The sequence below is a fragment of the Aptenodytes forsteri genome, unplaced genomic scaffold (genome assembly GCF_000699145.1).
Source record: "Aptenodytes forsteri isolate BGI_AS27 unplaced genomic scaffold, ASM69914v1 Scaffold161, whole genome shotgun sequence".
Taxonomy (NCBI): domain Eukaryota; kingdom Metazoa; phylum Chordata; class Aves; order Sphenisciformes; family Spheniscidae; genus Aptenodytes; species Aptenodytes forsteri.
This window is the reverse complement of record NW_008795023.1, coordinates 30347-43881: the sequence shown is the minus strand read 5'-3', so window position 1 is coordinate 43881 and position 13535 is coordinate 30347. Positions and strand designations below refer to the sequence as shown.

General features: G+C 39.0%; 1 protein-coding gene across 1 annotated transcript in view; it reads left to right on the top strand.

The window, feature by feature from the left end:
- Positions 1 to 13535, top strand: part of ABCC4 (ATP binding cassette subfamily C member 4) — a gene marked incomplete at its 3' end in the record, with an annotated part of 120726 nt that overhangs the window by 83688 nt on the left and 23503 nt on the right. Inside the window, 2 exon segments of the mRNA XM_009275812.1 lie at positions 12577 to 12727; positions 13363 to 13482. Coding sequence (XP_009274087.1) covers positions 12577 to 12727; positions 13363 to 13482 — 271 coding nt within the window.

The window sequence follows — 13535 nt, the reverse complement described above, 5'->3', positions numbered from 1 at the left end:
CAGGTTGCTCAGAGCCCCGTCCAACCTGACCTGGAATGTTTCCGGGGATGGGGCATCTACCACCTCTCTGGGCAACCTGTGCCAGTGTTTCACCACCCTCAGCATAAAAAATTTCTTCCTTATATCTAGTCTAAATCTACCCCCCTTTAGTTTAAAGCCATTATGATCATTATGTTAAAAACTAATTTTTGGTATAGTCATTTGATATTTGTATGTGCCTTCAGTTTTGCTGTTTTCTTTGAAATAAAAAGGGGTTATACACTGTGTCGTTAAAAACAAACAAAAACCTGTCCATCCTGCCTGCCTGGTCATCATCATCTCATCTCCTCCCCTCCACCCCCCCCAAAAAAAAAGAAAAAGAGGGGTGGGAGGTTGAGGGGGAAGAGGAGGCTTGGGTTGCACTTGTGTCACCAAGACCAACATGCAGGAGCTGTGAATTTAGTACAGACACTTGTCTAAAAAATGCAGTTCTTTATTGACTTTTCATTCCTCTGTCCTTGAATGCCTTGATTGTTAAATCCCAGTAGCCAATTAGTCTTGTTGATGGTGATCAGCAGTGGAAATAATCTATGCCAAAGCTATTGCTGGTCTTTACTCTGTACCTGTCATCACATTCCTCTGAATGTAAGGATGAGTGTCTTACATCATACACACTGCGTATTTACTCAGATTGATGGTATGTGTATAGGACAAAACGTGTAAAGTCTGGAGTCGCTGCTAATAGGTGGATTCCTGTTTATATACAGACCTCTGTTTTCTAAGGAAAGCTAAAGGTCTGTTCTCACTGTAGCGGTCACATGTAATCCAGCCCAATCCTTTCCCTCACCCCATTTTTTTTTTTCCTACATATGTTAACGTGTAGAATTTTTGTAAGAATAGGTATGCGTGTCATTCTCCACATATTAGTGTCAAGGCAACAGATATCACCGCAGTAACAAAACTAATTTGTGTGGGAACATAAGGGAACTTTTTTAATATTTTAGGGTTTGTATTTACTTAGTATTAATAAGATTTGAAGATGTAACCCCTTATCTAACATGGGAAAGAAGATGAAATCACATTTTTCAGCATTATTTTATTACCTTTTTGTCATCTTGCTTCCTTGTGTTTCCTTTACCGCTTTTCTGCTTTTCTTGTTTTTCTTAATTCTCTCCCTTTTAGTTTTTATACTTCTCCATTTATATGGTAGATGTAGATAATACTTTTTTTACTGGGCTGTTCCTTCCGTTTTCTCAATGAAATGTGGAATACTGGTGTTTTGAATATAGTACATGGAAAAATAAAACCAGCTTTCACTTAGTGGAATTCTGCCTTCTCTATTTCTTTTTCTAGAGCATATGAGCATTGTGAGATGCAGTCTTCCTCTTCGTTTCTTTAACATTTTGAGCAGATTGTGGCTTAGTGGTAGGAAGACAAAAATGTAGTTGTTCTTGCAGTATTTTGGTATGTTGGACTGAAACCTGTAAATACAAAATTTCAATCAGGTTTAAATCGGCTGTACTCCAAATTGGCTTCTCTGTTTTCTTTGTCAGATTACTCTCAACACATTTTCAGCTACTAGAAAGCAGGATAGTTGTATGGAAGTCCAGTGATGTGCCCCCGTTCTGTGTGGTTTGGAAATTTTCCCCCTTTCGGTTAAGTTGGAATTTGTAAAAGTTCCAGAGAGAGATTCCATTTGTCTGGGGCTCTTTATATCTGTATATCTCTATATATCTTTATATCTTAAATCTGTTATTTTGTTTGCTTTTCTTACTGTGAAAGAGGGCAAAGAAATACTCTCATGTAAGTGAACTTACGTTCTGCAGTTTTCTCCTTTTCTTTTTGGTCCATCTTTCTATATATACTACTTCTGCTTTTGGTGCCAAAGTGGGAATTTTTATTATTATTATTTATAGGTATTTACCTGACTTTTTAAGCATTACTGCAACCTTTCACATCTGTAGCTCAAACTGATGATTATTTTTAAGACTTCTGAAGATCATTAACACTTCTAACACTTCACAGTAGCTAGAAATCTTTTAATTCTGCTGTCAGTCATAGAGTGTAACAATCCTGTTCCAAATGGTGATAAGTACAAATCTTCTAGATTGCCTTAAACTACTGATATACTATAGATAGGACAATGTGTGCTTACAAACAAATTAGGATTTCACTGTTCGGCAAAAGGACTGGAGATTTCACTTTTGATTCAAGAAGGAAGGAGAAACTTGGAGGTAATTTGAATTACTAAGCCATATAGCTGGCGTGTGTGTGTGTTAAATCATTATGCATATTTATGCCCAAAACAAACATGTGGGACAAGGAATTATCTTTAGCGAAAAAAGACTGCATCTCATAGAGATGTGCTGCCAGGGTTATGTGTGCATCTCATGCAGAACATAAGAACTTTTTTCTTGCTGAAGCTGATACCGTGGCTGCCTGGTGAACTCTGCAGCTGATTTGAAAACTCCAGACAAGTTGGTTCTTCAAAAGGTAGAGGCTGCAGCATGAGCAGTTTTATACAGCAAAAGATGAGAGTTCAGCTGGGAACTGAATGTCACATGTCTTTGGGAAGCTTATACCTCTTTGTGTTACATCTACATTACAGGATAATTCTGTATCATTTAAAAAAATTGATTCATTTGGATTGCACTCTTGAAATAGTAAAAATTTGTTAAGAAAGGCTCTTTCAAGGGCTTGATAATAGCTATTCTTGCACTGTGGAAGAATAGGATGCTGAGTGATTGCATTTTCTTCCACAATCATGTCCCTAAATCTTTTTTCTTTCCGTTTTTCTTACTGGGTTTTAAAATCTGTCTAATGTTTAAATAAGCAGAGCACTCTCACTATGAAAGTCACTCGTATGCTGAAATAATGGTTTCAGATCTTCCCTTCTAAAACTGAAAATGTGCTGGCTTTGGTACCCAATTCAGTTGTCCATCCTTCTGTTAAACATAACACTGAGAAAATAACATGATACTGAGAAAAATAATTTTTCATTTTTCTCACTGATAGAAAGTCTGGATTTTGGGGTCAGACCTGGTATCAGTTACTTACTTTGGTAAGTGTGTCTTTGTTGATGGTTTGTGATAAATAACTTCTGAAAAGTCTTCCTGGTGGTCTTGGAGCATATTTGTAACAAATTATGAATGAGCATGTGCTTACCACAGTAAATAATGCTTGTTCTCTGCTAAGGAAGTTTCTTTTTACTTCTTTAGATGCCACTGTACCTGCAGAGAATGGCTGAACTGGGTGAAACCTGATGGTGGTGGTGAGAGGCTGGTGCTGATTAGTTAAAATACGGTTGCTGAAAGCGTCAGGCCACTGTTAAGCTTCCTGGAGCTGAGTGATCACTGAACAGAATGTAGTACTGCCGAATTATGAGTCAAGAGTTTATTTTGAATAGGAAAGTAGTATTTTATAGCCCTGTCAGAGTGGCAAAGCTCTGGGGAAGTTAGGAAAAAAACCCAGAGACAGGCTAAAAAGCATTTTTTGCATATCTGCTATGAAGGAGTGCGGCCAGAAAAGAACAGAAGGTAGTTTTATTTCTTAGGATAGCTGATGCTGTAGTCCTTAATATTTTTCATAATTTTCATTTAACTGGGGTAGAGGGGCTACTGTGGAACTTACAGAAATATGAATAGTACTTCATTCCACGTAAAAATAAATATGAGTAGTGTATTTTAAATAGCAAGAACAAACAGTAAAATGCTTAAAAGCTTGTAATTGCTGTAAGGCTGAGGAGCTGTGTTACTGAATAACTGATACTCTTTTTAACAGAAGAGCCCACAGTTCAAATGTAGCACAAAGCTTTTAAAGTTGCTGAAAGACCCAGAATTGATTTCTGGCAACACAATTAGACTTGGCTGAGCAGAAAAGGTCGTGCAGTTGAAAATGAGGTATTCTTGGGGCGGACGCAGGGCTGCTCTGGCATTATGGCCATGAGGGACACAAGGCCTGAGGCAGGAAAGTCCATATAGCTCAAAGATAGAGTTTGCAGAACTGCAACATACGGGGCAGCAGCATCTGTGGTAAGCAAAATTTTGCCAGACGTTTGGAAGAACTGGGGAAAAAAGTGCACAGCATGGATGAAGAGGTTATGATAACATCATCATTAGCTCAGAGGAATTCCGCACAGGAACAGTGGACAGTATTTTAGCAAATAAGTTAATGGACTAGACCATAAGAACACTAAATAATGCCATGCAGGGTCACAGCAGTGGTCCGTCTAGGCCAGCGGTCTTTCTGCAGCAGTAGCAATAGTAGATGCTGTTTGGGGAGAGCATGAGAACCTGGCTGCTTTCTGTGGTCCATTCCCTGTTTAGTACCCCAGCATTCACAGTTTTGTGCTGGAGGTGTCAGAAGGCCTATCCCTTCCCAGGCCTTTTACTATGCATTTTTTGCATCATTTTGTATCAGCTTGTAAGATCTGCCTCCTGCATTCTAATAGCTTGAAAGCAGTGAGATATTTCTTGATTTTTTTTTTTATTATGATTATTTTGTTCTATGTATACGTGCACCTTCTATGGAAAGAAAGCAGTAATTATCATTGAAAGAAAAACTGCTTTTAGAAGAGTTGTAAGTGGGATAAGACTGAGGACAAATACTGGTGAATCAGCCACTGCTGATAAAGTGCTAAACATATGAGCAAAGAACAAAGTAGGAAATATACCATTTGTAGTAGTACTAAAGAGAAAAGTACCCATTGTTGAATCAAATGTTTTGATTTCCTCAGGGTCTGTGCTCAGTGGGGCTGTCTTGGGCTTACATAGCTGGGGAAAAGTTTTGGAAATGGCTTCTAAGAGGTAGGAGGGGAGCAGAAATTGTCAAGCCATTCTTTATTTTCCTTTAGAAATATCAGTTATTTGGCAGAAGGGACTGATAGAGGAGATATAAAAATGCATTGCTCTGGGAATCTTGAAGCAAGTGGAACAGCCAACAAAGTGACCACGCTTGGAGATGGTGGGGGGTATTGGAGTCACAAACTCCCTAAATTAATATAATGGAAAGGGATGCTTTCTGCTACCTGAGAAGAGGAGTAACTCTGGGAGGGTTGGGTGGTGCCAGAAATTTTTCTGTATTGTTTCAGGCAGGTTCTGGCAAGAGCTGTTGAGAAAGCAAAGCGTGTGTGTGTGCATGTTCTACACTTTCTGATTAATGCTGTTTCCTCAAGCTACTATGTAAAATTGTGCTTGGCATCTGAGGTGTTCCACAGGAAGATGTAACATACTTGTCATGGTACAAAGAGCACTATGGTTTATGTGAATAGTTTTTGTGTGTGTGCCTTTTTTTCCTTGGGAAAAGAACAGTGTAGGAATATGGCCAAGGACTGTGGACATTTACAGGAGAAGACAACAAACTTAGCACTGCTGAACAACAAAACATACTAACTTTTTGTATCATTTTTATAGGGAGGTCAGAATAAACTTATAACTAACTCCCTATAACTCCAAGAAGAGGACCTCTCACTTTTATATGAATCCTCATTGCAAAGTTGTGCCTTGCTGCCCAAATCACTGAGAACACTTTTGTGCAGAAGTGCATAGTGGGCACAAGGTACAAGAGAAGAAAAGCATTTGAGAAAATCAAATTAAAGGTCCTCCTCAAGTTTTTACTGCTTATAAATAGAAAAATATATTGTCCACAGACATTTACAAGAATGGGTGTTGGCACTGTCCTTTTTTGTGTGACAGTGTTGGTTTCCATGTACAGTGGGTATGAACAGGAGCTGCCTGTAGAGATGAATAAGTAGAGGCCATAGCTTTGGCTCTTATCAGAGCTTGTTTTTTCATGGAAAATCTGTGTTAGCTGGAAGTAACTTATTACTGTGGCCAAAGGGCCCTGGCAACTAACTTCTTACATGAGTGAAGATAATTTATTATAAAAAGGAAAATAACCTCTATACGATGTAGGAATGTAATACGGAGTTTTAAAGGATGAGTATTTTGAGTGTCTGGCAGAATCACAAAGTCCAGAGCTTGATTATGCATCTGTTTCTAAAGCATCAATATCTGGAAGTCTCAGAAAACACATGGACTGTGATTTTTGAGAACTGCTGTTGGGATCGAGACCTGCATAAGATAGTTAAGCCTCTTGGCTCAGGGTGCCCAGAAAGCCTATTTCTAGCCCTTGTTGTAGGGTAAGAGATTATTGATGATAGGATGCTCTTTAAATATAATAGAATGGTGGCAGTGCCAATGTACCCAAAAAAAGGGTGAAAACACCCTTTTTATTATAAGGTCACTCGTTAAAGAACAATTAGACACAGTTCGCCATGACCTCAAACAAATATTAAGGCTTCTCACTTAACGGCAAAATGCATGCCAAGTCAAATGAATGAGCATGTTGGTGGCACAGAAAACATTTGCCCTGAGGAGCTAAGTATATGCTTGTTTGCTTGGAAAAACAATGATTCAGAAAGAGCATCTTACAGAGACAAGAACAAATAGAAGGTACTAGCATTAAGAATGTGATTGGGAATTTTGAATACATTTCTGTGGTATATCTGACAGATGTCTTCAGCCCATTTGCAGTGACATATGGATTTATTTAGGTAACCTCTTGCCGACTAATTGCAAATAGCAGGATTCAGAGGAGGAGAGGGTGTCTTGCAGAAGATAAGACGAGCTTGCTGTTTTTGAAGCTTTTAGAGCTGGCAATATTTAGTTCTTACTTTTTTCTTTCTCTCACTTTATCTGAAATTACAATTTTCATTTCTTTCCCAGCTGTGCCTTTTTTTCCCCTTTCAGTGCATTGGTTGTCTTGTCTTTATATTCCCAATTTTCTCATGGATGCACATTTTCCTAAAGCTGAATTAACACTGACTGAAAGCTGTCATTCCTGTCAAAGATTGCTGTCACTGGTTGCTTCAGAAAAGGACAACGTCTGAGATAACTGCAATATTTAAAAGACATGTGCAACACTTTTTCTTCTGTACTCGTAAGTCTTCATTGCTTTTTCTCTCAAGACAAATCTGTTCCTGACAGTCTGATGCAAGCAATAGTATAAACAGCCATATGAACTTTTTTTAACCAGTTCTGAATGAAAACCCATAGATTTTATTAAAAAGGTAGTTTAAAGACAAGACTACGTGCCTCAACTCAGCCACTTTAAGTGAGTAAAATGAAGTAGAGCTGTTTATGTACTAGGATTACGGTACAAAGGTGAAGGGTTTCTATTTGGACGTTTCCTGGGGGGTTTTTGTAATAAAGGAGAAAAAACGCAAAAAATCTGTGATGTGGTTCGATATGCTGCTCTGGATGCAGCTGGCCCGAGTGAAGTGTTTATCACTGTGATCTGCTCATTGCAATGTCTTCTCCTCAGGGAAGCTTGTCCTCTGGTGTGCCAGTGTAACCAGCCGCCTGTGCAGTTGTGCTTTAACAGAGCTGCAGGACAGTCAGTCTAAACAGTCTGGTTTGAAAAAGCATGTTGTGTTTTTTTTATTTTATTTTTTTTTTTTAAAAGTGTTCAAGGAAAAAGAAAATGTCAGAACTGGATTAGGGATTGATTGTGCATGCAGTTATTTGGCAGAGCCAACGAGGAAATAATTTCAGGGGGAGGGGAGGAGGAGGAAGAGTAGTGATGCCAAGCAAGTACGAACAGAGTGGGGTTTTGTAGTTTCTTGACCTGGCTTTACTTCAGACAGCACAGCCTGACTGAGAGCGCCCTAAGTTAATGCAGTTAAGGTTGCAAACTTGAAATCCAGGATATGCACTGTTGTTATTACTAAATTAATATGGCTTTGTGGCAGTGTCCATGGGCTAATATAATCCTTGGGAGTGCATATTACGGTCCAAGGAGTCGGAGTCTGGGGGTGTAGGTGTGTTTGACTTCTGCTTAAATATTGGTAAAACCAGTCCTGGAACACCACAGTTCTTGGGTGGGCTTTGACTGCAGATTGAGTCATCAAAATCTAGGTATCTGCTTGTTGGGCTTTAGATACTTATTTTGCTGTAGTCAGAGGGCATCTAGTCAATACAGTTAGTGGACTCTCGACAAATATGCAACCATAGGGTAACTTAGGTTATCTGAATGACTTTCTAAGCTCAGCCAAATAGGACAGGAGCTTCCCTATGTAGGTCACGTGTAGACTCCCACATTCAGGTTTCTGAGTCTCAAATCCCATCCCTTGGGCTCCATTCGTTCATTAGAGATCCTACCAGGTCACCAGCTGCAAGTCCAGAACAGTGTGGTTCCTATGGTAGTAGCTGCTTTATCATTGTTGTCAAACCCAGCTTGGCATCACACATCACACTAGGCACAGACACACAACTGCATGGTACCCCTTATGCATATATTTTATAAGAAATGCTGAAATAAATTGTAAGGTCTATTTAAAAAAAAAAAAGGCAAAATTTCTTTTTCAATGATGGAAGAAAATGGAAGACCTCAAAGATCTGACTCTGTTGAGCTCATTAGCAAGAAGACATAGATACTTTCACAAGGAGATAAAGGACTCTAAGAAGTGAGGGTACCTACCCACTGGAACAAAGTGTCGGCAGACCTGTGGAGTTCAAAACATCTGTACGTGAAGGCTGAGTGCCTTTTTCAAAGAAGTACTTGAGCCAAACATGAAATATTGAGCTGAGGGTATAACTGATATGGAATGGCAGTGATCTATAGGATGGAAGGGTAGACATGAGACATCTTGAACTCTCTAAAGCTTACTTTTGCACTTTTGTCCTGTCAACTTTATTAAATGACTTCAAATGGCTTACAATTTGTCATAAGATTTGTAATATTATATAAATGGTATAGTCTCTGCAAGAAAGGGAAAAGCTTATAGCATGTAATTCCCATGTTTTTCCAGATTTTTATTGGTTTTTTTTCTTATTGTTTCTTCACTTCGCATTAAATGCTTTTCTGTTGTGTGGTTGTGGTACAGAAATACCTTGTTCTTCCTAGATCAAGACCTGTTTGAGATAGAAACTCCTGGATATCACTGTCAGCACCTATAAGAATTATGAATATGTAGGTCATCAGAAGATGAAGGGAAAGCGCATGTTTCGCAAGTGAATGTGCTGACCAGAGCATTCACTTCCCCAGAGGGTTATAGGAGGGTATGCTTGCTCTAGTGAGACAGTAAGACAGGAGATTTCTTGAGGAAAAATAAGCCACGGTGAATGGAGTGACTGACCAAAGCATGAGGGAAATCTTTCAGGACTCTTGCAAGCAAGAGGATGACTCCAACAGAAACAGCACGTGCTTTTCTGTACTCTAGGGATAGAGTACGTGGAGTCTGTCAGTGGGAGATTCTTCTTTCTTCAGGGAAACTGAAGCAGATTTGAAGGTGGACATTTGACAATATGGCTCCATTTGGAAGCAAGTTAGATTTCTCCATCCAGGTCTTTTCAGCCTCGGTAGCCTGTGCATCTGTTGTCTTTTGTGTAAGGTGGTCTTGTTTCCAATACTGTGCAATAGCTATAAAAGGTAATTAATCAGCTCGTATTTTTTAAAAGAATTTTAAAAGAATTTTAAAAGACTTCTAAAATTAAGAAATATGGTAAAAGATGCTGATTTTGTAGGCCATATTTCTTTATGTAGCGAAATCTTGCATGCTTACAATTTTCAGTTGTAAGCTGATTCTGCTAGAAAAGGTCTAGATATCCAGTCCTGAGCGTTTCTTGCTGTGCAAACTGAATACCTAGCTCACTGCTTGTATCCAGAGAGGAGAGCAGTCAGACTGCTCGTGTTATGGTTATCGTCAGCCTACTGATTATCTTGGGTCCTCCTGCTTGCACACAGTGAATCTACTAGAAGTTGGGGCAGTCTCCAGCTGAAGAGGTTAGTTGTCTCTTGTGAAACTTGGGAACTAAAACCTTTGCCTTACCTCACGCAGTAACTGCATGATTACAGTCTGCAAATGGTTGTGTCTGGCTTTCAGACTGCTTCATTAAGAGTTAATTTATATGCAAGTTTGGTTTTCCAAAAAAACAACACACATGACTGATCCACCCTATCATAAATTTTTATAATGATAAGGTGGTGCAGGCTCATCTAAAATTCCTTCCAAAGGCGGTGTCAGATTTTTACTTTAGTCATCCTAACCATCTTTTCCTTCCCTGTATTTTTGCCGTAGCAAGGCTTTGTTTACATGAGCTGGATCCTAATAGATCTACTCCCACTCCTACCCCCACCGGCACTTTGCAACATATTGTAGATTATCATCACTAAAACTTCAGTTTGGCTTTTTTAATTTTTTATTAAGAAACATTTTATTTTCCTCAGAATTCTTTTCCTTGAAGCAGTTTTCCTCAGCGCTTCACTTCAGGTTTGCAGCTGATGGTATGAGGAGGCAGAAGTACTTCAGAGACTGCTTTTTTGTGACTGTCTAGGAGGTGGCAGAGGGAGAAGGGGAAGGCAGCAGGTGTATAAAGCAGATTTGGGAGTGAGTTGTCAGAAGGAAGGAACGGACTTTGATCTCCATTTGCTGTTGAGGATGGAGGTGAGGGAGCCTTTAGAAATTAGCTAGCGTGTGGGTGGCTGATAGGCTTGGCAGAGACAATGAGCAGTACTGGGAAAAACAGTCATCTAGACAGGAGAAAATTTGGAGGAGGTCAGGAATCTTTATTTCCATTCTCATCCCATGATAAAAATGGGGTTTTAAAGAACACCAGAGAAGTAGAAGGTAGAGAAGGGCTGACGGCAGCGCTGGTGAGGAGTCAGGGTGCTTTGTTTTGCTTTGTGCTGACATAACTGTGTGCATAATTGATCCAAGTGAAATACTGTGCACTCTCGCTGCCACCTTACCTCCTTGTGATGAAATCTAGGTAAAATGTTTGCAATCTACTGTATGTATCTAGAAGGTCAAACAACACGATGCCGTCAACACCTTAACCCACAGATGAGCAGTGTAGTGGTAATGCAGCTTCCTTCAGAGCTCCTACCCCATACCTACCCTATAGCTATTTTCCTTAATAGATTTATGAGACCCTATAATGTGCTTTCAGGATCTGTGAGATGCAAGGCTGTTACGCTGATAAATCTTCTATCATGAGCTAAGATCTTGCCTCGAGCCGAAGACTGAATTGTGCTGACTCATGCAGTTGTAATGCGTAAGGTGTGCGGGTTTGCTGTTTGGTCAGGTGAAATTAGGGTAAAGTCAGAGAAGCCTCAAGAAAAAAGAGAGGTAGGGGAAAAGGTTGTGCTTGGTTTTGGCTTTAGAGCATGTGTGTGTGGGCTACCAGAAGTGCAACAGGAAATGCAATGTTTCATAGGCACTTCCATTGAAAGTGTTTGAAAATCCAGGTAGCTCTCTAGTATCCGACTTTAGCTGACGTGTTGCTTAACTTTTCCAACTCGATGCACAAATAAAGGGACGGAAGCCTTTTTGCTATAAGACACACATTCTCAGGACCCAGTGGTCACTAATGTGTTTTTGGCATCCAAAAATCACGCAGCCACAAAGTTCAGCTGGAATCTACTTGTGTCGTATGTGATGATGAAGAAGGTGGGTCCTCTGCAGTCCATAAAATGGAGACATTTTAGAAAATATTGTCATTTCTAAGGAATTTGTTAATGAAAATAATACAGGAATTTAGTGTTGAGCTAGAATTTCAGTTGTCTGGTTTTTGTACAGGGTGGGTTTCTTGTGTGTATGGGGATCTGGTTTTTGTACAGGGTGGGTTTCTTGTTGTGTGTATGGGGGTGTCCCTTTTTTAAGGAGCAAATGGACACACCCTGATGTCAGTATGCCAGGACTCCTGGCATGCATGCATGCATACATACACAGCTGGTGTTCTGAAAGAAATTTCTGTGCAGATACTGCTTTTCATAGTGAAAGTTTGATGTGAAGGATGTGAAGTGGTCTGCAGGAAATGTGAGATTTAATTCAGAAAATTGGGCCAGGATCCACTGTCCTAAGCAACAAAGCTTCATTCCACATTATATCTAGTTTTCTAAGAGTAAATTCAGGTTTAGCCCAGGTGTTCCTCTCGTACTCTTAAGTAAACCTGGTAAAATGAGCTTCTTGTGACACTTCTCCTTGCAGTGTTTGATGTTTTCATCTTATTTGTAACTTTCCCAATGCAGTCCTTTGGGAAGAGAAAGCTCACTTTCTCTGATAATTGGGTTTTCTTTTTAAATGGGACAAAGCCGTTTTTAGGAAAAAAGTTACAAGTCTGTGTTGAAAGTTGGTCTTCCAGCTGTCAAGTCTTTCAACTGAAAGTCAGTCTTTTCCCAGTTTCTTTTTACCTGGAGTGAAAAAACATATCCCTAATTCACCATATAGCTTGGATCCATTAAAGATTAGTTGTCTATTTCATTAATCATCTATTATTTTGTTACAGCAGTCACAGAATAGTCCACAAAGTAAGACACTAATGTTCAGTCAACCAGTTTTGTAAAGACATTTCTTAAAGAACAAATAATGCAGAAGAAAACCATAAACTGCACAATTAGTCAAATTAGGTATTACTGTAATTTCTTCAAGTTGCTTAAAAATAGATGTCGCTCATGTTATACAATGCATCCACTCTTAAATTTGGTAGTTATGTTCAAATATTTAAGTGTTTCAATAGTGTTAAATAGTTTTATACTTGTTCTAAATTAAATTCTTCTGGCAAAGAGGTTTTTTATTTTGTTTCTATTGTGTTGCAGACTCTCCTACAGATTTTTGGTGTGGTGGCTGTGGCTGTGGCAGTGATTCCTTGGATACTCATCCCCTTAATTCCACTATTTATTCTTTTCATTTTTCTTCGACGATATTTCTTAGACACTTCAAGAGATATTAAACGTCTAGAATCCACAAGTATGTAGTTTGGCGGGACTTAATGTTAGTTTGAACCCTGCTTATTATTATGTGAAATGCTAGTATTTTATAGACAATCCATCAAAGATTTTTTTCTTTTGCTATGCAAATAGCTTCCTAATTGCCTTGGTTCTCAACTAGTGAATTACATGCTTAACTCCTGTTTTGCATAATGATAAACCTTAGGTATGTCAGTTTAACTATCTGTAAGTAAAGCTAGTTAAGAACATGCTAAGTTGCTGGTCTTTGGGACCTTGCATGCACATACTCATGGTGTTTCTGACTCTGACTCTTGTGCCTGACTTTAGCTTGACTATGATATGAAATATTAAGCATTATGAATAACAAACATGGGTGCCTCATGTCATTAATAAAGCTTAAAGAATTTCTTCAGTGACAGTTATTGTTAAAAACACGAGACATTTTTGTATAAATTAATCTGCCTGGCTGTCTGACTGATTCTAATTGAGTAAGAGGACTTTGGTTAAAGATAGTGCATATTTATTCTAAAAGGATGCAGTGCAGTAAATTGTATGGTTAAATATAAAGTAGTAGGATTAAAGATTAGTGTGGTACAAAAAGAATTAAATATAGTCCTTCAGCTATTGCTAAGTTACTCTCATTTCCCTTTGTAGCTCGAAGTCCAGTGTTCTCCCACTTGTCGTCATCTCTCCAGGGACTTTGGACTATTCGGGCTTTGAAAGCAGAGGAAAGATTTCAAAAATTATTTGATGCACACCAAGATCTCCACTCAGGTTTGTGATGAATTGACATGAAAAATCAAATACTTCGCTCTGTAGGAGGGAAA